The 23,512-nt window shown below is 35.0% G+C and overlaps 2 protein-coding genes across 7 annotated transcripts in view; one reads left to right on the forward strand and one right to left on the reverse strand.

The window, feature by feature from the left end:
• Window positions 1–3,641: 3,641 nt before the first annotated feature.
• Window positions 3,642–23,512, reverse strand: part of rgl2 (ral guanine nucleotide dissociation stimulator-like 2) — a 32,319-nt gene continuing 12,448 nt past the window's right edge. For 2 of the 4 annotated variants that reach the window (XM_067410778.1, XM_067410776.1), the window contains exons 3-20: window positions 18,066–18,113; window positions 15,909–15,992; window positions 15,660–15,826; window positions 15,116–15,169; window positions 14,806–14,999; window positions 13,236–13,345; window positions 12,871–13,086; window positions 12,671–12,774; window positions 12,399–12,483; window positions 11,964–12,023; window positions 10,402–10,488; window positions 10,167–10,199; window positions 9,963–10,084; window positions 9,782–9,871; window positions 8,051–8,144; window positions 4,835–5,062; window positions 4,521–4,635; window positions 3,642–3,830 (exon numbers count right to left, since the gene is read on the reverse strand). In XM_067410778.1, coding sequence (XP_067266879.1) covers window positions 3,649–3,830; window positions 4,521–4,635; window positions 4,835–5,062; window positions 8,051–8,144; window positions 9,782–9,871; window positions 9,963–10,084; window positions 10,167–10,199; window positions 10,402–10,488; window positions 11,964–12,023; window positions 12,399–12,483; window positions 12,671–12,774; window positions 12,871–13,086; window positions 13,236–13,345; window positions 14,806–14,999; window positions 15,116–15,169; window positions 15,660–15,826; window positions 15,909–15,992; window positions 18,066–18,113 — 2,073 coding nt within the window. In that variant the 3' untranslated portion in view covers window positions 3,642–3,648. Of the gene's footprint in view, window positions 3,831–4,520; window positions 4,636–4,834; window positions 5,063–8,050; window positions 8,145–9,781; window positions 9,872–9,962; window positions 10,085–10,166; window positions 10,200–10,401; window positions 10,489–11,963; window positions 12,024–12,398; window positions 12,484–12,670; window positions 12,775–12,870; window positions 13,087–13,235; window positions 13,346–14,805; window positions 15,000–15,115; window positions 15,170–15,659; window positions 15,827–15,908; window positions 15,993–18,065; window positions 18,114–20,756; window positions 21,232–23,512 lie in introns of those variants that run through there. The other 2 variants (XM_067410779.1, XM_067410777.1) reach the window with 2 other exon arrangements.
• The window catches only part of phf1 (PHD finger protein 1), a 46,099-nt gene continuing 38,527 nt past the window's right edge, over window positions 15,941–23,512 (forward strand). For all 3 annotated transcript variants that reach the window (XM_067410781.1, XM_067410780.1, XM_067410782.1), the window contains exon 1: window positions 15,941–16,013. The gene's annotated coding sequence lies outside the window, so the exon portion shown is untranslated. The remainder of the gene's footprint in view (window positions 16,014–23,512) is intronic.

The raw sequence follows: 23,512 nt of genomic DNA on the forward strand, positions 1-23,512 counted from the left end.
TCAGTTGCCATTTTTCCAAAATAAGCTCTCAAACAGGAAAATGCTACATTGCTGTCATCATCACATTGTATGTTTAATTTAGCAGACACTTATTGTCTTGTAAAATTAAAAACTCTATACTAGAGTGCAGCAGTAGTAAGTGTAGTATGGTAGTATGCTATTCCGAACATAACCAAAGTCTGAAAATTAATGGAGACCCCTCTTCCTTACTGCGAGCTTTCGCATGCCTCCGTTCCCACAGAGACGTCAACGGCATACGAGTCAGAGAGCGCAAGGTTCATCAGGGTACAAACAACAGTGTTGGTTTTTTTTCTATTCTTGATGATCATAGCGTTATGCATTTTTCAGTACAAAAATAATGTTGCAGGCACAGCTTTGTTGCATTTTTTTAAAGGAATCGATTTGGTTTCATAGTACAGCCAGAACTGGAGACCTGCAATTCAACACACTATTGGCTCTGTCCCAAAACCTAGTGAGCTGCCTACATAGACAGCACTTTAAGGCATTACAGGTGCTCCCCACGCAAAACTTGTTTTAAATTGTGCACTCTAAAAAATGCTGGGTTGTTTCAACCCAAATTTGAGTCAAACTGACCCAAATTTGAGTTGAAACAACCCAGCATTTTTTAGTGTAGGCTGCATGATTATGCCACCTTCTAAGTGTACGTTTACACAAAAACCATGTACTAAAAATGGAATGGCATTTTTCCTTTTGCATTTTTTTTGCAGACAGACGAAGCCGTTGTCAAAATCATCCCCGTTCACACGGATCGCGAAAACAACTACACTCTAAAAAATGCTGGGTTAAATATGGACAAACCCAGGGATTGGGTTGTTTTCACCCAGCCATTTTTTTTCAACCAATTTTGTATTTATTTTTTAGCCAGCAATATAATAATATAGTAAAAGGCATGTTTTTGCTCACCCCCAAATAGGGGCAAATTTGAGGGGTATTTTAAGCTGAAACTTGACCAGACCAGAGACTTATATTACATCTTGTGAAAGAGGGCATAATAGGTGCACTTTAACTCAACCTGCTGGGTTTGTCCATATTTAACCCAGATTGGGTTGTTTGTAACCCAGCATTTTTTTTAGAGTGTAATGCTGTATTCTGCTGCTAGGCCAGTAGTTGGCGATGTCACTTTGTAAAGAAACACTTTGTGGCTATAGGGCCCTATCATGCACCCGGTGCAATGTGGCACCAGGCGCAACGCAAGTGTTTTTTGCTAGTTTCAGCCCGATGCAGTTATCATTTTCACGTCCTGCGCCATGTTGTTTAAATGGCAAACACATTTGCGCCCATTTGTGCGCCCATGGGCGTGCTGGTCTGAAAACGAGGTGTGTTCAGGTGCGTTGTTGGCATGTTTTGATCCAACTGAAAACGACAGCACCATTGACCAATTGAAACCTGGTCTAAAGTCAATGGCGCAATATTTGTTTTGTTATTCAAAGAGCGCTTTAGTAATATGCGCCTATATACGGGCGCACGATGCGCGTACACTCTGCTTATTACAAACACAGGGATGCACAGCAGCATACAAACATGCCAAATATTAAAAATAAAAGGATTACAATGTAACAGATTATTGTGTGCATAATGATAAAAATTCTTTGGAGGAATCCAGCTTTTCTGTTGATGGTCTGCTCGCGCGCTTTAACCTCAGTTTTTACGCTTGCAAATTCCACCATGGTAATAGCGAATCCGCCATAGCGTGAGTGCAACTGGCTTTTAAAGGGAATGGGGGATGAGACTCTGATTGGTTTATTGCACTTTACGCCCAAAACACACCCATGACTCATTAAGAGACTAGCGACAACACTTTTAGACCATGCACCGGGCGCGCCGACCATTTTTCTCGTCGTTAAACTAGCTAAAGTGGATTCAGACATGCCCTAAGTGTACATGCGCCGTGCGCTCTAGACCATGCGCTTACATTGTTAAAATAGGGCCCACAGACTACATGTAATACACATGCACATGACGTCACTGTTTTCACAAATTTGTGTTTTTATAGTTTACACGGAGATGATAATGGTATAATTTTAAATAATTTTCACTTTGAAACCCATTTTTTAAAACGCGTGTGTTTTTAGGCCCCCAAAACGCTTATGTAAATGAATGGCCAAATCGCATAAAAGGTTTTACGTTTTTAGTTGAAAATGTTGTGGTGTAAACTGCCCATAATGTACAATCTGAGAATGTGGAAGCGATTACAAAAATTTTTCGCTCAATACTGAAAAATAGTTAAATACAATTAAAATGGACTATTTTACCCAATATTTTTGTGCTACTGTAATTACACTAATGTTCAAATGTTGGGGATCAATAAGAGTTCTTAATGTTTTTGAAAGAAGTCTCTTATGCTCACAAAGGCTGAATTTATTTGCAAAAATACAGTAAAAACAGTGATAATTTTAAATTTTATTACAATTTAAAATTTCAATTGTAATATACAGTATTTTAAAGCATAATTTGTTCCTGTGATGACTCCAGTCTTCAGTGTCACATGATACTTCAGAAATCATTCTAATATGATGATTTGTTCCTCAAGAGACATTTCTTCTTCTTATTATTATTATTATTATTAATGTTAATTATTAATATTAATGTTGAAAACCGTTGTTCTGCTTCATATTTTTGTGGAAAACAAGCTTCTTTTATTGAAGGATTCTTTAATGAATAGAAATTTCAAATGAACTGCATGTATTTGAAATGGAAATCTTTTGTTACAATGTTAAAGTTTTTACTGTCACTTTTTTAATCAGTTTAACGTGTCCTTGTTGAATAAAAGTAACTTTTTTAGAAAAAATCTTACTGACCCCAGACTTTTGAACAGTAATGTATTATTATTATTATTGCTAGATTATTGTGCTGTTTACTTAGGAACAAGCTATTACCAAACTGTATTGCAATCAATTGTTAAGTCTCCCATGCTCATTGCTGCCAATGTAGACTGTTGCAAATCGGTCATTACGAGGATTCGTTTCAGTTAGTATGCTGCCTTAGATAGTTTTACACAAAATTTTGACTAGGTTTTGGAACAGAGCCTCAATATTACCATAATTATAATTAATTCTGTTTAAATATTTAAAGAGAAAGCGCACAGTAAGCATATCAGTTTGCATACTTGGTGAGGACATTCAAGAGCGGCAGTGTTTTTTGCGACTCATCCTTAGGTAGGTGGGTGTTTTTCAGTAGCTTTTTGCCCACACAGAACAGCTCAGTGTTTGAAATGTTTAGTCAGGTTTAAGTACCTTCTGTAAGTGTTTGTTTTATTATGTTGGGATCTTTTAGCTGCTCTCTCAGTTTGATGTTCATTAATAATGGGGTTTCTTGACTAATATACTGTAACCAATGGGCTTTAGAGGTAGACGAGGGGGAGAACTGAAAATGCTGGCATCAGCAAAAGGTACATGATTCTGTCTTGAAATTCATTATGGATTTATGAAATGCAAAAATAGTGCAATGTTTAGCAATAACTACTATCTTAGAGCCATTTCAACCAAGCTTTCACTCGAATTACTTCTAAAAGGACTTGAGAAAACTATTTTTGAGTCATTTCTACACAGTTACGTCACAGAGCTCTGAATGAAATATTTTGTGTCTTTTCTTTTGAAAGTACTGGGACATGAATATCCTGTTTTTCTGTTAAAATAGTGTCCGGACTAGTCTTCTGCCCTTGGCTTTGATTCGTGGGAAGGTTGCGCTGGTTTCGTTGCCAAGAGACGGAGACCCTGTTGGTGTGTTTCCTCCTCTTCTCCTTAACAGGAAGTCCACGCTAGCTGAAGACATGGCATAGAAGGCGTTTCCTGTGGGAGGTATTATTAACTCTGTGGAGGAAGAAATGAAAGACAAAGAAATAAAAAATAAATAATTTTGTAAAAAAAAAAAAAAAAAATATATATATATATATATATATATATATATATATATATATATATATATATATATATATATATATATATATATATATTTTTTATATTAAATAATTTAGATTAAACAATATCAAATTAAAATACAATTATTTATATATATATATATATACACTACCATTCAAAAGTTTGGTGGTCAGTAAGACTTTTAAAAATGTTTTTGAAAGAAGTCTCTTATGCTCACCAACGCTGCATTTATTTGATCCAAAATTAAAATAACTGTTTTCTATTTGAATATATTCTAAAACATAATTTATTCCTTTGATGTCAATGCTGAATTTTCAGCATCATTACTGCAGTCTTTAGTGTCACATGATCCTTCATAAATCATTCTAATATGATTTATATAATTTATATGATATACATTCGGTCACATTTAATGTGTATCATTAGTACAGTACTGTAACATTGAAGAGTAGTGTATATATTAATTTATATTTAATTTAAATATTTAATTTGATTGACAGTTGACTTTATTTAATATAATGTTCATAATGTCACTGTCAAATCATTATGCCTAGAATAATGTGTACTCATTTTAGGATGTGATTCGAAAAAAAAACAGCACCGTATGACATGAAAAATCACCTTTCCCCTCCGGCAGCAGTTGGATCAGCTCGTATTTGGAGGCTTCTTGAATGTTCTGGTTGTGCTTCTCTAATGCAGAACTGATTACAGTGGGTGTTTTATCATTACTAGTGACCTGAGGCAGCACAGAAAAGAAAGTATACATTAGAACAAAGAGCGACAGCATCCATATTAAACAGGAGCTGACATGAGATGCCAAAGATGGTCTGATGTAACACTGGACTGCTGCTGTGAAATACAGCAGTTCAGAGTCCAAAAGTGTGGGTACATTTTTTAATTTTTCACTTTCATTTGACTTTTGTTTGTTAGACTACCAGAATGCTTCTGTATAAGTTGCCGTCGTGTAAATCCATCCGTATCCTGACGATTCTCATATCAGGTCCCGCCTCTGTTTTTTTATTGGTGGGGTTGTTGCCACACGAGACAGACCGGCGATGTGATTTGACAGCTGTAGTGGGTGTGGTCAGGACAGAGGGCGTGGCATCATTGGGCGGTGGTGACGACTCAACATCCAGACAGGAAACAGATGGGGATTTCACATGCTGAAACAGAGTTAAAAAAAAATGATGACAATTTCCTTAGGAATAGTTTACCTTAAAATAAAAATGAACTCATCATTTGCTCACCCTCATGTCATTCCAAATATAATAATTTGCAAAATTAGTGTCTCTTTTCTATTAATTTAAAGAATACAGTAGAGTGACCACAAGCTTTCAAACTAAAAAAAAAGAACAAACTAGATTTTTGCAAGTGTTTGTGGGCTTTACCAGGGTGTTGCTAAGTCTTAAAATGCCCCTATTATGCTTTTTTGGATATTACCTTTCATGCATAGCTGTTTGTGAATGTGTAAGATCAAAGTGCGCGATAAATGGAGTCACTGAACAGCCAAAACGAGTTGCCTAGTCTTACTTCAAACTCAAACCTATGTAGGTTTGTAACAAATTTGCATAATACCAGCCTATGGTCTTCATTGGCTGCCTGCAAACAACGTCTACTTTGACCCGCCCTCAAACACTTTTACACCGCGTTCCAAATTATTATGCAAGTGACACATCAGTAAGATTTCAGAACAATAAACATTCAGATTTTAGTTTTTCCGAAGAAAATGTTTGTTTGTTTATTTATCCATGTCTTTTTAGATAACTGGTATCAACCTCAGACAAAATAATTTGCCAGATCTATGGAAACCCTACTTAGAGGTTGTTCCACATTATTAAGCAAGTCACAGTTCTCATGCAATATGGGGAGGAAGAAAGATCTTTCTGAAGATGAAAAGCATGAAATGGTGCAATGTTGTGCAAAAGGCATGAAAACAACTAATATTGTGTGAAAACTGAATGGAGATTATCGAATTATAATGAGATTTGTGAGTGATTTAGAGCACAGCAGAACTCGGTCAGATAAAGGCTTATTAATGAAAGTTCCTGTCAAAAAAATGTATTGTAATAAAAGGGCAGCTATAAAAAGCCAGTGTTGAGCAGCAAACAGGTATGTGAAGCTGCTGGTGTCTCTGGAGTCTCAAGAAGCTCTCCATGCAGGCTGGCAGTTGTGCGTAAAGATGCATTTTAGACACCACTAACCAAACCTCACAAAGAGAAACATTTACAGTGGGTTTAGAAATACATGAAGACATTTTTAAATAGTTTTATTCACTGACTAATGCTGTACTACAATAGATGGTCTAAATGAATGGATTTCTGGATGGTTGGTGAATGGCTCCACGTTCCAACAAGACTGCGACGTCAGCAAGGAGCTGGTGGGTGATGATTTGGGCTGGAATACTAGGAAGTGAGATGGAAGGTCCCCATGACTTTTGCAAGATATGTGGAGTTCATAACTGGCCATTTTCAGCTATGGTATAAAAAGGAGGATAGTGCCTTCTGAAATATAATTCACTATCCCATGCTGCAAAAAACACCACAGCAGTAAAACTGTTTGAAAATGTATTTCTAAACCCACTGTAAATGTTTCTCTTTGTGAGGTTTGGTTAGTGGTGTCTAAAATGCATCTTTACGCACAACTGCCAGCCTGCATGGAGAGCTTCTTGAGACTCCAGAGACACCAGCAGCTTCACATACCTGTTTGCTGCTCAACACTGGCTTTTTATAGCTGCCCTTTTAATACAATTAATTTTTTGACAGGAACTTTCCTTAATAAGCCTTTATCTGACCGAGTTTTGCTGTGCTCTAAATCACTCACAAATCTCATTATAATTCGATAATCTCCATTCAGTTTCACACAATATTAGTTGTTTTCATGCCTTTTGCACAACATTGCACCATTTCATGCTTTTCATCTTCAGAAAGATCTTTCTTCCTCCCCATATTGCATGAGAACTGTGACTTGCTTAATAATGTGGAACAACCTCTAAGTAGGGTTTCCATAGATCTGGCAAATTATTTTGTCTGAGACTGATACCAGTTATCTAAAAAGACATGGATAAATAAACAAACATTTTCTTAGAAAAACTAAAATCTGAATGTTTATTCTACTGAAATCTTACTGATATGTCACTTGCGTGTCACTTTTGCCATGATTTGGCAAATCGAGGGAACTAAATAGTAAATCGTGCAAATGATTTGGTAAAAATTCCTGCATGTCATGTGCCGGGGCTCCATATTTATCAGAAATATTTCCCACATTTTAGAATAAAAGTCATCAAATTGATGAAATAACACTAATGAAAGCTTGTTAGCTCAAAATGTACAAAATAAAATTTTTCAGAAGAAAAAAGTAACAAATCATCTAAGCATAACCCTTCAGATTAAAAGGTTTTTGGCGAACGCTTTCTGATGTCAAAAGCTAGAACATTGGTCTTAAAAGGTGAGTATGAGATATAAAAAAGAGCCATATTAAAAAAATATATATTTGATCTACACAACCAGTCAAAAAGTAAAACACGCCTTAAGATTGTTTATCAACGGAGCCCCATACGTGACATGCAGGAAAAAAATAGTAGGCTAAATCGTGTGCTTGCTTTACTAAGTTGTTCCCTCGATTTACTAAATTGTGCACACAATTTACTATTTTGTTCCCTCGATTTGCTAAATCGTGCGCATGATTTGGCAAATCAAGGGAACTAAATAGTAAATCGTGTGAACGATTTGGTAAAAATTCCTGCATGTCATGTGCCGGGGCTCCATATTTATCAGAAATATTTCCCACATTTTAGAATAAAAGTCATCAAATTGATGCAATAACACTAATGAAAGCTTGTTAGCTCAAAAATGACAAAATAAAAATTTCAGAAGAAAAAAGTAACAAAAATCATCTAAGCATAACCCTTCAGATTAAAAGGTTTTTGGATCATGAGAAACATAAATTCAGTCAAAAGTGTGAATTTTCACAACAATCATGTAACGTGCACAGAATAAAAGTTTATCCTGGATCAATTTTAAAATGCTATAAAGAGCCTCTGTGGGCTCTCAAATAATAAATATCTCAAAGTTGCTGATAACACTTTGGAAGCCGGGCTTTTAAAGCCCCATTACTGCGAAGTAATCAAAATAAAACTCTTTATTTGCACTTACCTTGCAAAGCTTGGAGAGCAGGTGATTGACGGGAGACGGGAAGTCAAATAAGCCATCAGCATCCATTGTTGTATTTGCCACAGCTGAGAGAGAGCTGTAACGGGAGAACAAAACGATCTTGTCACAAACTGTATTCTGTCAGGAGGCTCTTTGCCATGTGCTGCTTATGACATTGATTCTTTCAGAATAGACTCTAATGTATAAATACAAAACTCAAAATCAGCAGTAGCTTTGAAGTCACACGCTAACTGCAGACTATAAGTGTGTCTTTGTCCTGCTTTAAAACTTCATTTCATTCAACTCAGGCAGCATCAAGGTGCTTAAAAGCTCATGAAAGAAACATCTGTGTGTGCATGTCAGGGACTGAGCTTGATCCTCAGAATAGCCTACAGGAAGATTGTCATTTGAATAGTTAGAAAGAAAAAATGAGCCCAGGAGTTACTTTGCAAAATAAGAGAAATGCATATCATACCGCAGAATATAGTAGTGTTTACAAAAAATGACCTAAAAAAATTGTTGCATATACTGAATGTTCAGCAGAGTAAAAACAATGCTGAATGCAAATAATAATATGCAACTACCGTAAAGATAATTGTGTAGAGTAACCTACATTTTTCCCATTTCTTTGGCAATGTCTTTTTATCCAATCAAACTCTACTGTATTTTTATGCAAATGCATTTGTCAGAAGCTAACAGATGCTAACATTGACAGGTTTGTTGTCCCCATAGGAAATGAATGGGTTTTTTTAAGCAGTGTTTTTTAAAAAAAAAAAAAAAATGCTGTACAATTTGATATACATTTGGTTAGATATTTTTTTTTTTTTTTTTTTATTATTATTACTGTTTTTTTTTTCCTTTTAAAAATTCTACATATGACTAAATAAGACAAAGGTTCATGGCAGATAGATATATAAATGGTAAATTTTCATCAAGTGATTTTATTGATAATGTGTCTATATATAATATATATAATTTTATATATATATATATATATATATATATATATATATATATACACACACACACACAAACACATTATCAATATTATTGTTATTATTATAATTTCAAATTTTTTATTTCAAATTATTTTTCAAAAAGTTCTAAATATGACTGAATAAGACAAAGTTTCATGCCAGGTAATAAATATAAATAAAAACAAATCTGGTAAATTTTCACTTGATGTGCAAAATGAATAATAATTATTAATAATAAATATATATATATATATATATATGTGTGTGTGTTATAATTTATTTGTATATATAAAATAAAAATAAACACAAATTAATTTTTCAATAATTATTATTCATTTTGCACATCCAGTGAAAATTTGCCATATTTATTTTTATTTATATTTATTACCTGGCATGAAACTTATTCAGTCATATTTAGAATTTTTTGAAAATGTAATAATAATAATAATAACAATAATATTTTATATATATATATATATATATATATATATATATATATATATATATATATATATATATATAATTTTTATAATTATTATATATTATATAATCATATATATAATATTAATAAATATAATAATAAATATAATATTATTATATATAGATAGATAGATAGATAGATAGATAGAACATTATTTTATAATTATTATATATTGCAATATTATATGATTAATAAATATAATATTATATATCTATATATATATATATATATGGTTGTTAATGTAGGAAATTTGTTGACTGAACATGATGTTCTTACTCTGGACACTGTGTGATTATCACTGTAGGGTTCAGGCCACGCCCAGGACTCGGCTCGCCTGGTGCTTCAATCTGATTGGACAGCTTGTAGCTATTTAAAAAAAACACATGGACAACTTATCATATAGCCAATCGATGTGTATCTGAAACATTCAGCATAGAGTTACAATAGTATCACTGACCTTTCCTCTTCACGTAGAGCGGGTACACTGTGATACCACTGAACAAACGTCTCATCCGTTCTAAAAATGCTGTTTTTACACGAGGACTGAAGGAGGCGAATTTGAGCAATGACTTCAAACTCCTAAAATCAAGAGAATGTGATGTTAATACCTTTTAAACTTTTGAATGAATGACAGTCAAGTATATAATCTCCATAAACTCACCCGTCGTCTTTTATCGAAGTTAATGAAGCCATTCTGTAAGAGACAGTAAATTTAGGTTTACATTATGACCTGCTTTGGCTGATGCGACTTTTAGTTTTGTTTTGACACATCTCGATTCTGTCATGAGTTTTGAGATATCTTGCGAAACCACAGCTATTTTTATACTTCACAGCTGGATGTGCTGCTAATACAGTTTAATTTATATTTTCATGATGGGCTGGAAACTATACATCACCTCCAGTCTGTCTTTGACTGCAGTGTCCAGCATGGTGAGATCTCTGAGGAAGATGCCCAGGTATGGCACAGTGCCCTGAGCGCATGACTGGAAAAAAAATACAGCATTCAGGATCGGATTTGTTTCGGTATACATTAAAGATTATAAACAGTACGTCACACAGTGATAATATTACACACATATGCACAGTTTGCATTATATATACATTACCAAAGTTTAGAGTTAAGATTTTTTTTTTATGTTATTTTCTCTCTTGCTCACCAAGGCTGCATGTATTTGATCAAATTATATATTATATTATAAATATATTAACATATTTTATAATGTAATTTATTCCTGTGATCAAAGCTGAATTTTCAGCATCATTACTCCAGTATTCAGTGTCACATGATCCTTCATACATTTGTTGTCAAGAAACATTTATTATCAATGTTGTAAACAGTTGTGCTGCTGCTTATTTTTATGGAAACTTTGATACATTTTTTAGGATTCTTTAATCGAATAGAATGTTCAAAAGAACAGCATTTATTTGAAATGGAAATCTTTAATAGAAATGGACCCCAAGTTTACTTTGTCGTGATAAGCTTTTGTTATTACCCTGTATTAATACACACTATATAATGGAAGCTTGTTTCTGCCATGAAATAAAAAAAAGGTAACTACGACTTTTTATCTCACAATTCTGACTTTTTTCTCGCAATGGCGAGTTTATATCTCACAATTCTGACCTTTTTTTCTCAGAATTGCGTGATAAAGTCAGAATTGTGTGATATAAAGTCAGAATTGCATGATATAAAGTCAGAATTATGAGTTATAAAGTCAGAATTGCGTGATAAAGTCAGAATTGTGTGATATAAAGTCAGAATTATGAGTTATAAAAAATTGTGAAATATAAACTCGCAATTGCATGTTATAATGTCTAATTGTAAGGGGGAAAAAATGACGTTTTTTTTTCTCAGAATTGTGAGTTTATATCTTAATACCTGTTAAAGTATATAGTATGTAAGCTCGTTTCCGCCACTAAAAAAAAAAAAAAGGTAATTGTGACTTTTTAATTTCACAATTCTGACTTTTTTCTTTTTAAAGAGATTTAAAGTCAGAATTGTGAGATTAAAAAGTCACAATTACCTTTTTTTTTTTTTTAGTGGCGGAAACGAGCTTCCATACTATATACTTTAACAGTTCTTAAAACATAACAATTATATATAACAAATATGAAAATGAGCCAAACATATATAATGGACCCTCTTTTTATTAGTATTTTTGTATTATTTTTACTATTATTATATTTATCATCATTATCTTTATCATTATTCTTATGTCTATTTTTCCCTTCTGTTATGTGAAGTGGAAAGTTGTTCTGTGGGGATGGGATTCTTTGTAGCTATAACCAAAATTACAAAATAATAATAAAAAGAAATAGAAATCTTTTGTAACATTCTAAATGTCTTTAAAGTCACTTTTGATCAATTTAATGAATCTTTCTTCGCTATATAAAACTATTAATTTTACTGATTCCAAACGTGTGTATATACTGTATATATATATGTAAGGATGCTTACCCCTGTAAATCTCCTGTTGTTGATTTTAGTGTCATGGTTTGCAAATTTGGAAGTCCCCTCCTGTAGAATGAAAGTGAAACTTGTTGTTGTGCATGTGTTTTTGAGGCATAAATAATTCAATGAATCTGATTCAGTTGGGTTCCTATGTATGCAAAATGTCTCTGCATGATGCATTTAAATCAGGCATGTTGTTGAATGACACAAGTTTACAGTGTGAGGTTGTGTTTTTGCATGACTGAATCTGAGATTACTCCTTCTATTCATGCCATCAGTTCCTCCCTTCAGGCCATGCTCAATTGATGCAGTTCTCTGGGGCGATGTAGCACAGAACATCGATTGGCCTGATATTTCCCCATTAATGAATCGACATGCTCTCTAATAACATTAGCGCGAACGCCGTTTGAATTGGCTGCTTTGTGTGGTGGTGTGACTGACCTCTTTGAGTAGCTCACGGCTCTGGGAGTAGTTGTCTTTCTCTGAGAAGATGTCAGAAAGTTCCTTGTATCTCCCCACAGCTTCCCTGTCAGCACAGAGGAACAGACTTTAGGTTATTTTGCGCTGCTATTGTGAAGAAGCATGCAACATTCTCATGCACCATGCATCATGTCATACATTTCAATGCAAACTGCAATTATAACTGTAACCATGTTTTTACAGATTAAAGGAATACTCCAGATTAAATACATTTGCATCAAGTAATCACAGACCTGTCTGTCTCCTGCCAGGTCTTTCTCAGTCTGTGGATTGGGTTACTCTGCAGTGCTGACAGAATGGCGTACAGCGAGGAGAAGTTTTTCCTGGTTCTGCAGGCCTGTTTGGGAAACAAACCACACACTCATGTGAGTCATTTATCCTGGCTGATGACATCATCTGTGTCTGTGTCTGAGTTTAGTTAAACTGCTCTGACTTCTGCAACACTGATCCATTTCTCCAGCAGTCTTGCCCTCTGTTGGCTCTTCAGACTCGTGTTCCACAAGCACGAGGCTGTGACGGCGTTAGTTAAGCGATTAAACTGCTTGATAGTGGCTCTGACCGACCAGCACGCTCCTTCCTGGCCCTTCTTATCTCTCTGAGACCATAGAGACCCCAAACAGTGATAGGGCACCAGCTTCAGAAATAAATCCTTAAGGAAAAACAAAAGGAGTTCATTTAAGGACATTACAGAAGTTCAAAGCCCTCAAAAAGTGGGGTAAGCTGTGGCACATTATACTTTCATTTTCAAACTAATCACTGTTTTTTCCCACAAATTTTGAGTGGTATGATCAGACTCACTGTCTCAATCCTGGTCAGCTGTTCTGCGATCACACTGGATGGAAACCCCAGGATGCTGGTGGCATCAAACTCCGAGGGATCAGGAGGAGATGTCACGCCTTTGGTAGGATCTGTACAAGATCGATACAGGAATATGAAAAAGTGGACAATAGGTACTGCTGTATCTGTCTAACCTGCTGTCAGAGTTCAAAATTAATGCTTGCTAAGAGGCAAATGTGCTTCTAGCTGTTTGACCCCAAACAGAGTAAAATAAAAAGTTTGGGGTCAAAGATTTTTGTTTAAAGAAATTAATATTTTTATTCAGCGAATATGCATTAAATTGATCACAAAAGACAATGACATTTATAATGGTACAAAAGTTTCAAATAAATGCTGTTCTTTTGAACTTTCATCAAAGAATCCTGAAAAAATGTATCAAATGTTAGTTTCCACAAAAATATAATCAACATGTTAGAATGATTTCTGAAGGATCATGTGACACAGAAAATTCAGCTTTACCATCACAGGAATAAATTACATTTTTCATCATATTAAAATAGAAAACAGTTCATTTTAAAATGTAATAATATTTCACAATGTCACATTTTCTTCTGTATTATTAATCAAATAAATGCAGAAAATATTAATCTTAGCAGCCTACACTTTTGGCAAATGTTTTAAGAGCTTACAAAATGCACTGTTTAAAACTGCAAAGTTCCGACCAATTAATTTCCATGACATTTTCTTTCCTATAGACCTTATTTTCCAGAGAAACATGCGCGCCGCCATCTTTAGAATAGTCTTTGAACTTCCGTTTTCGCGGTAGCCCTGTATATTTCTATGGCATCGCAGTCAAAGAATAATTAGCTGGTGAAGTGGATTTACGTGTTGTAGAGTTAACAAAAGTTCTCATGAGCATTGTAATGTTTAAAGCGGGGGTCTTAACAAATGTCAGTAGAACGGGAAGATTTTAAAATGAGCAGTTCATTCGTAAATACATAAGATTGCTGTGGAAATACAAGCCGTAAGTCAAAAGACAACGAGCACAGCGCTGAAAAGGGGCGGGGCTACATAAGGTCTATATGGACAGGAATAAAGCTTTTAAAAAAAAAAATTTTATTGGACAATTTCTATCCAGTAAAGAATATTAGCTTGAAACTGACTAAAGAAATAGCCCTGAATTTGTAGGATTGTTTTAATTTCCACGACAATTTTAAAATGATTTCCAGGTTTTGAACCTTGATTACAAAAATTATAATTTATTGTGGCATAAGTCAATCAAATCTAAAAATGAAATACTAAGAAAAAGCTCATAGTTGACGTCAACTAACAGCTGTTACTTTACAATTTTGCATTTTTCCCCTCCTCATTTTAAATCTCCAGAACTTCATGTAGTTATACATTTCTGCCAGCAAAATGAAAATATGAGGTACAAATGTTCTTGTGAGAGGTAGCAACAGGTGGTTTTACAGAGTGACTGGCAAGCTTGTGATGCTGCAAGTCACACAATAACCTGCACTGTCTGTCACAAACGTACAAAAAAAAAAAAACTCTGAAGGATTGCCTTTGTCAAAGAGACAAATATCCTGACCTGAGAGTGAGCCAGACAGCAGTGTTTTCTCACTCAGCTCCTCTGCGATCCTCAGCAGTCTGCCTTTGATTTCCGCCCCTGAGGTGTCTGTTGGAAGAAGGGGGGCAATCCGCAGCAGGCAGGTGGGATCGCTCAGAGAGCGGAAATCCTCAGGATAGTCACTCAGCCATGTGCTGAACACCGTACACACCGCCCTGAACACAGCAAATGTGGATAAATACTGTAACTTTATTATCACTATACAGTTTAAATGGCATAAGTGGCTATAATTCATTTCTGTTTATAGCTTCATGTGTTCAGTAGTACATACTTATTGAACATCTGATGAGTGTTACTTTTGCTCTCACCAGGAGGATTTCCCAACCTAGAAAATAGTTCATATGGAAATTAAAAATTAATGTACAGTCAAGAAAGGATCATGCAACTGATCTTAAAGGTACAGTTCACCCAAAAATGAAAATGTTGTCATTATTTACTCACTCTCAAGTGGTTCCAAATCTGTATGAGTTTCTTTCTTCTGTTGAGATATTTTAAAGAATGTGGGTAACCAGACAGTTAGTACAGTCCATAGTACTATGAAAGTCAATGGGTGCCATCAACTGTCTGGTTACCAACACTCTTTAAAAAATCTTCTTTCGTGTTCAACAGAAACTCATACAGGTTTGGAACAACATGAGGGTGTGTAAATGATGACAAAATATTCATTTTTGGTTGAACTAAGCCTTTAATGTTATGTTTACTTTATGTATTGCTGAATTTGATATCACCAATGGTCATGCAAATGTATCATCAGTATTTGATATATGAAAGACAATGACTTTATAGCTATTACTCCAACTTTATAGGCGCTGTACCTGTCAGTCAGGATGTCCAGCACTCTCTGTGTGGAGGTGAAGGTGCGATAAGTGGAGAGGAAGATGGAGATGAAGGAGGAGTCACCCATGGAGAAGGAATGAAGGAGATGGAGGACCAGCTTTTCCTCTGTCCCTGCTTTGACGTGCTGAGAACGGGACGCTGTGGACTGGGAAGAGAGGGGTAAAGACGTCAGAACAGAACTTCTGGAACGCACAGCATTGAGCCTTACTCAGGAAGATGGGACTTACTCGTGGGACGGTGGGGGAATCATGCCCTTGTTTCACCACCACAGTGTAGATGATACCGTCTTCCTTCATTTCAGAAACAGTGGACTGAACCAGAGGGAGATCAGAGTAAGTAAGCAGTCATTTTGATGATATTTTTGACTACCGGTACACTTATTACAAGATCTTGGGGTTAAGAGCCTTGCTCTGGGTCAGACTGATAAAAACTCATTGCTTTCTCCTTGCAAGAAATATTTGTCTTGTATAGCCAAAATTGAGATTAAAGGCATAAAGTCTGCTCTAGTAGGCAGTTTATTTTGGCCAAGACCTGTCCACTTTACTGACATGAAAAGTGGTCAGTCACAATTTTAGTTTTTGCTTGCCTTTTAGGGGCATTTTAAGTGAATACCAAATGTTAATATCCTGGTGTGTGTAGACTTTGATTTTCTGTTCATCCAAAAGTAATGAATAATCATTATTGCACAGACATACACTATCAGTCAAATGTTTAGGCTTGGTAAGATTTTTATTGTTTTGGAAATAAGTTTCTTATACTCATATTGTGAAATATTATTATGATTTAAAATAGCCGTTTTCTATTTTAATACATTTTAAAATATAATTTATTCCTGTGATCAAAGCTGAATTTAATATGCTGATTTGCTGCTCAAGAAACATTTCTTATTATTAGCAATGTTGAAAACAGTTGTACTGCTTCATAATTTTTCTTTTCAGGATTCTTTGATGAATAGAAAGTTAAAGGTGCCATCAAATGAAAAATGTAATTTACCTCGGCATAGTTGAATAACAAGAGTTCAGTACATGGAAATGACATACAGTGAGTCTCAAACTCCATTGTTTCCTCCTTCATATGTAAATCTCATTTGTTTAAAAGACCTCTGAAGAACAGGCGAATATCAACATAACACAGACTGTTACGTAACAGTCGGGATCATTAATATGTACGACCGCAATATTTGCATATGTCAGCTCATGTTCAAGGCATTACACAAGGGCAGCCAGTATTAACATCTGGATCTGTGCACAGCTGAATCATCAGACTAGGAAAGCAAGCAAGGATAATAGCGATAATAACTGACATGATCCATGATATCATGATATTTTTAGTGATATTTGTAAATTGTCTTTCTAAATGTTTCATTAGCATGTTGCTAATGTACTGTTAAATGTGAGTAAAGTTACCATAGTTTATTACTGTATTCACAGAGACAAGAGCCGCTATTTTCATTTTTAAACACTTGCAGTCTGTATAATTCTTAAATTCATGTAGCATTAGCCCGTTAGCCACGGAGCACTATCAAACTCATTCAGAATCAAATGTAAACATCCAAATAAATACTATACTCACAGGAATCGATGCATGCATGATGAACACTTTGTAAAGATCCATTTTGAGGGTTATATTAGCTGTGTGAACTTTGTAAATGCACTGTATTATAGTCGAGAGCTCGGGGGGCAGGGAGAGCGCGATTTAAAGGGGCCACACGCTTAATCAGTGCATATGTAATAACGGCTCAAAATAGGCAGTTAAAAAAAATTATTTAAAAAAAAATCTATGGGGTATTTTGAGCTGAAACTTCACAGACACATTCAGGGGACACCTTAGACTTATATTACATCTTTTGAAAAGGGGTTCTAGGGAACCTTTAAAAAACAGCATTTTTAAATAGATTTTTTACTGTCACTTTTGAACAAGTTAATGCATCTTTGCTAAATAAAAGTATTCATTTATTTTTTAAAATGCCTTAGGCTATGTTCAGACTGCAAGCAAAAATGTCAGCATGTTGCGCGCCGTCTTGTTATTGTTCTTTTGCTCATGCGGGTCAGTTCAGGACCGTAATCAGTTCACACTCAAACACCCTAAACTTTAAAACGATAGTGAAACTAAGTGGAATATACAGTTTTACAGCTCAAATGAAATATTTTACTCACCATTTTTCAAAAAATTTTATGTTTTGTGTGCAATATGCATCAGAAGGTAAAGTGAACATACTGTGGATGGTCCTTAGGCATACTATCTGAGGCTGAGACTATACCGTCATTGGATTTTTATTTTTTCTACTACTACACCACATGCATAATGCTTGAAGAGAATTACTTTATGCTGACACGGACACAGAAAGAAAGCATTTCTGTTGGCAGAAAACAATCTAGTCTTACCAGGTCGAGTGGACAGTACCATGTAGTCTTCATTGGGGATGGATCCCCCTAATAGATCACAGACAGAAAATGTAAGTGCATTGTGCATCATGTATTTTGAAAGTAAACTGCCTAGACTGGAAATAAAAACATGTAGCAAAATTAAAGAGTTCAACCAAAAATTACATTTCTGTCATTAATTACTCACCCTCATGTCATTCCAAACCCGTAAGACCTTCATTCATCTTCAGAACACAATTTAAGATATTTTGATGAAATCCGAGAGGTATCTGAACCACACATAGGGAGCAACGTCATTGCACATTTCAAGGCCCAGAAATAGCGAAGACATCGTTAAAATAGTCCATATGACTACAGTGGTTCAACCTTAATGTTATGAAGCGACAAGAATACTTTCGAGAAAGTTTCGAAGAACGCTGCTCATGCGTAGAGCGTCGACCAATAATGAGTCACGTTCTGACTTAGAACCCAGAAGCACTGCACTGTGTCTACAATGTCAACAGCGTAGGAAAATGGCAGGGAAGAGAAGAAATTGCTGAATAAAGTAGTTATTTTTGTTTTGTTTTTGTGCACAAAAAGTATTCTCGTCACTTTGTAACATTTAAAGTTGAACCATTGTACACCGTGTGCAGAATTATTAGGCAAGTTGATTTTCTGATCATATTTTTTTCCAAGCACATTTTACCAATTCCAGTCCACATCAATCTTAATAAATACTATTAATATTGTTTTTAATCATTTATAAGTGATATATAATTGTTCATGAAGGCTGGAAATGAAAAATGCCTTATATTCAGGTGTGAAGAATTATTAGGCAGGTTTTCTTTTACAGGCAAAATGAGCTAAAAAAGAGATTTAACTCAGACTGAAAAGTAAAAAAATGATTAAATACTAATGCAATACTAGAAATTTGCAAAGTTAAAGCATGACCACTGGACAGCAAAATGCTCATTTGGTCAGCGGGGTCATACAAAAACAGGTGGAAAAGAAAAGAAACATGTTAACTGCAAAATAATTAAGAATTAAGGTGAAGAATTAAGTGTGAAACCATCAGGAACCCTTTAGCCTCCAGCGCCACCATTTTCCAGAACTGCAACCTACCTGGAGTCTTCAGAAGTGTGAGGTGTCAGGATCTCAGAGACTTAGGTTAGGTGAAGAATCCTAAAAAATGACCCTCTCTTAATAAGAATCACAAGCTGAAGTGTTATAAAGTACATGAAGACTGGGTTTTTATAGGCCTTATAGACAGACAGCTAGAGAGTGACTCCTGAAGGACCAGCATCACATCCTCTTGTACCACTGTTTGAAGAATTTATCTTCTAGAATCTGGCAGTAAGATGTGGGAGTTCACTTTTAGTCCATCTCTTATCCTGAAATGTCCGTCTTGCAGAGATGGACTAAAAATGATCTTCCAAAACTTACTGCGAGATTGAGTATTTCGTCCTTCTCAAGAGTATTTAATAATTTTTGACTTTTCAGTCTGAGTTAAATCTCTTTTTTGGCTCATTTTGCCTGTAAAAGAAAACCTGCCTAATAATTCTGCACACCGGAATATAAGGCATTTTTCATTTCCGGCCTTCATGAACAATTATATATCACTTATAAATGATTAAAAACAATGCTAATAGGAGTTATTAAGATTGATGTGGATTGGAATTGGTAAAATGTGCTTGGAAAAAAATATGATCAGAAAATCAACTTGCCTAATAATTCTGCACACAGTGTAGTCACATGGACTATTTTAACAATGTCTTGGCTACATTTATGGACCTTGAAATGTGCAATGACAATGTGTGGTTCAGATACCTCTCGGATTTCACCGAAGATGAACAAAGGTCTTACGGGTTTGAAACGACATAACGGTGAGTACTTAATGACAGAAATTTCTTTTTTGGGTGAACTAACCTTTTAATAATTGAGATTAAACAATTACATAAATTACAAGTGTGAAAACTGTTTTCCAGCAGGTTTCCTGAACACTCCCCATATCTCTCATTGGTTGGAAAAACATATTGCCCCACCCCAAACTTACGCCATTGGTTGAGCTGGTCAGGATGCACTCATCCTCATCTCAAAAAAGTTATTCAGCTGTGCTATTGGCTACAGCCAAAGCTCCACTTTCTATCCTAACAAGGGCTGCATTTAAAGCAAGGTGAGCGTGTACAATGGCAGATGTGTCAGGTTTGACATTTAAACCCTAAACGCTCTAAGGCACCACATTTACATGTTATCTCTAACAAAAACGTAATGTATGAGTGAAATCACTTCATGCAAACTTCTGCCTCAACATACAGCTCTTAAACTGACGTATTCGAATGCTTTTGATCTATTCAACTCATCTGACAGAGATTTTCCGACATGAAAAATGCAACAGCCAAAAACAAACCCAGTGACAAGGTTATGAGTAAGTGTCTGAAACGTCCACATGCCTTCCAGAAGACTGACACACATTAATACCTTTCTAAGATCAATGTCCAATTTGAACACAAATTTAAGATACTTTTACTGAAAAAGCAGCTATTTTGTCTGTGCAAATGCTAATTTGCTTCAAAGCACACAAGATACTAGAAGAAAAGCCATAACACTAAACAAACCAAATGTTCAAACATTACCGCAGTTGCAGTTCACTTGCTCAAAATCATTCAGTGTTTTGTATGCCGCAAATTGAAAAACAACAAGGAAAAATGCTACCTTCAACTCAGCGAGTCCAGACAGGCAGAGATTTGCCAACTTCCTGGAAAACCTTAGAGTTTGCCGGAAAACTGAATCTCCTTCAGGCCTTTTCATCTGTTCGATTTAATCTGTTTTTCTTGCTGCTGCTCTTAGAGAGGTGTTGATTTCATTCGGTGAGATTCTTAGTCTATCTGTCTTCCCCACTCAAATCTCACTCTCTCTGTTATGGAGCCGTTCAAACACACCTGAGCTTGTCGCTAGGCCAACCCCCTCTACACACAAATACACACAGAGCACACGTCACAAGGGCACTCCTGTTACAGACTCGCACCACAATATCTCCCTTCCTCCTCCATTCATTTATGGGTGAATCGCACAAAACATCTGGGCCATATTTCACCCCAAAATCAAAATGTGTATTTTCCTTAACTTAAAGGGATAATTCACCCAAAAATGTTGTCATCATTTTGTTCCAAACCTGTATGAGTTTCTTTCTTGCTGAACACAAAAGAAGATATTTTGAAGAATGTTGGTAACTAGAAAGTTGACGGCACCAATTGACTTCCATGGTATTTTTTTTCCTACTATGGAAGCCAATGGATGCCGTCAACTCTCTAGATACCAACATTCTTTAAAATATTTTCTTTTGTGTTCAACAGAACAAAGAAACTCATACAGGTTTGGAACAACTTGAGGGTGAGTAAATGATGACAAATTCATTTTTGGGTGAACTATCCCTTTAAGGATATTTTAGGACCATTAAGTATGTTTGCATTGTGATATTATTGTTTTGTTGACATTATATGATATTATTTCCTTTATGGAAAGCAAAAGTAGATATTTTAGATAATATTCACACTGTTTTCTTCCATACAGTGAAGTTGATGGAGACCAGCGGTGGTCAAGGCCAAAAAGCACCATAAAAGCATAATAAGAGTCCATGTAAATCATGCACTATATTCCAAGTCTCACATCCATTGTATGGAAAAGAGCGAGTAAATAGAAAAAAAAGAAAGAAAAAAGCAAAAAAAAAAAAAAAAATTATACATATATGATTATGAAAATAATGTCAATGCAAAAAGTCTAAAAATAAATAAATAAAAAGAGCCTTCCTTTTCTTTATGCAAATACAAGTTCTTATTTTGATTTTGGGGGGAAATAAATATCAAAAATATTTTTAAAATGATATATTTTGTCATATTTTTATTTATACTATTTTAAAAATATTTTTAATATTTATTTTTCCCCCAAAATACAAATAAGTACTTATATTTGCATTAAGAAAAGAAAGTCTCTTTATGTTTTTGCATTGACATTATTTACACAACAAAAGGAAATTACATGATATAAATAATGTTTTATATTTTTTCTTATAATATTTTTATTTATAATACATTATTTATATCATGTAATGTCCTTTTGTCATGCAAATAATGTCAATGCAAAAAAAAAAAAAAACGAAATGGGCCTAAAAAGAGACTTCCTTTTCTTAATGCAAATATAAGTACTTATTTTGATTTTAGGGGAAAATATCACTTTAACAGTTCTCATAAGCTTTAAACATGTAGACAAATGCTGATAAACCTGTTTGGCAAAGTTTAAAGCAATGAATGAAGCGGGAGTAAATAAATACACACGACTGTATTGGCTTCAGATTTCAAGAATGGCAACCTTTGCGTCAAATCTATTGCTCAACAAGTTTGTATGTAAAACAGCCATCATTTTATGCTTGATCTTAAAAGAGATCTTCTTTAAAAAGCAATGCATGAAATGACAAATGCCTGCTAATAAAACACAGGGCAACACCTGTTTATCTAGAAGGGATACTCGAGCAAAAGCACATATTGACATAAAGATGGTGACATGCTGTGCAGGTGTAAGGGCTTTGGTTACACTTTATGCAGTCCTGAGAGGGATGTGTGTTAACCTCGCTGATTACAACCTATTTGCAACATTTGTAGTGTTGTTTATATGTAATGAAACAGATGACTTCCATGTTTCAGAAAGTAAAAATAGCTGACACTGTGAGCCACTGCCACAGGTGAACCACAGACATAAATTTATATAAGCCTAAGCCGAACTGAACTTGGCTGAAACAAATCCCTTGATATCTGCCTTTCTTTCTGGGTAATCTAGTTTTTTTTGTTTTTTTCCTTTTTTCTGCAATTGTTGTGTATTTGTGTGTGACTGAAGAGGTGCTTAATACATACGCACTTGAAGATTCATCTCATTCTAAAATAAACATAATAAAGACAAGATTTTTTTACATTTTCTAAAGAAAGAGTGATGCTAACCCATGCAAAGCTTCCTCCCTGCCACAATGTTAATGGCGTTATGTGTGGTTGCCAGGGTGTTGCTATGCAGTTAGGGTTTTATGAGTGGTTTTACTTTGCAGTTTCTAGGTGTTGCTCTGAAGTTTGTAGCATAGCAACACCTTGGCAACCATCCAGAATATATAGCAATCTGCATAGCAACATGTTAGAAACCATTAAAAATCTGTGTGGTTGCTAAGGCATTGCTATGCAGTTTCTAAGGTTTTTCAAATAGTTTTAATGTGTTGCTATGCAGTTGCTAGAGTGTTCTGTGTGGTTTCCAGCATGTTGCTATGGGGATTGCTATGCATTTTGGGTGGCAGCCAAGATGCTGCTTTGCAGTTTGTAGCATAGCAACACCTTGGCAACTACCCAGAATGTATAGCAATCTTCAAAGCAACATGCTAGAAACCATCCAGAATCTGGGTGATTGTCAAGACATTGCTATGCAGGTTTCTAGGA

This window comes from Chanodichthys erythropterus, chromosome 2 (assembly GCF_024489055.1).
Source record: "Chanodichthys erythropterus isolate Z2021 chromosome 2, ASM2448905v1, whole genome shotgun sequence".
Taxonomy (NCBI): domain Eukaryota; kingdom Metazoa; phylum Chordata; class Actinopteri; order Cypriniformes; family Xenocyprididae; genus Chanodichthys; species Chanodichthys erythropterus.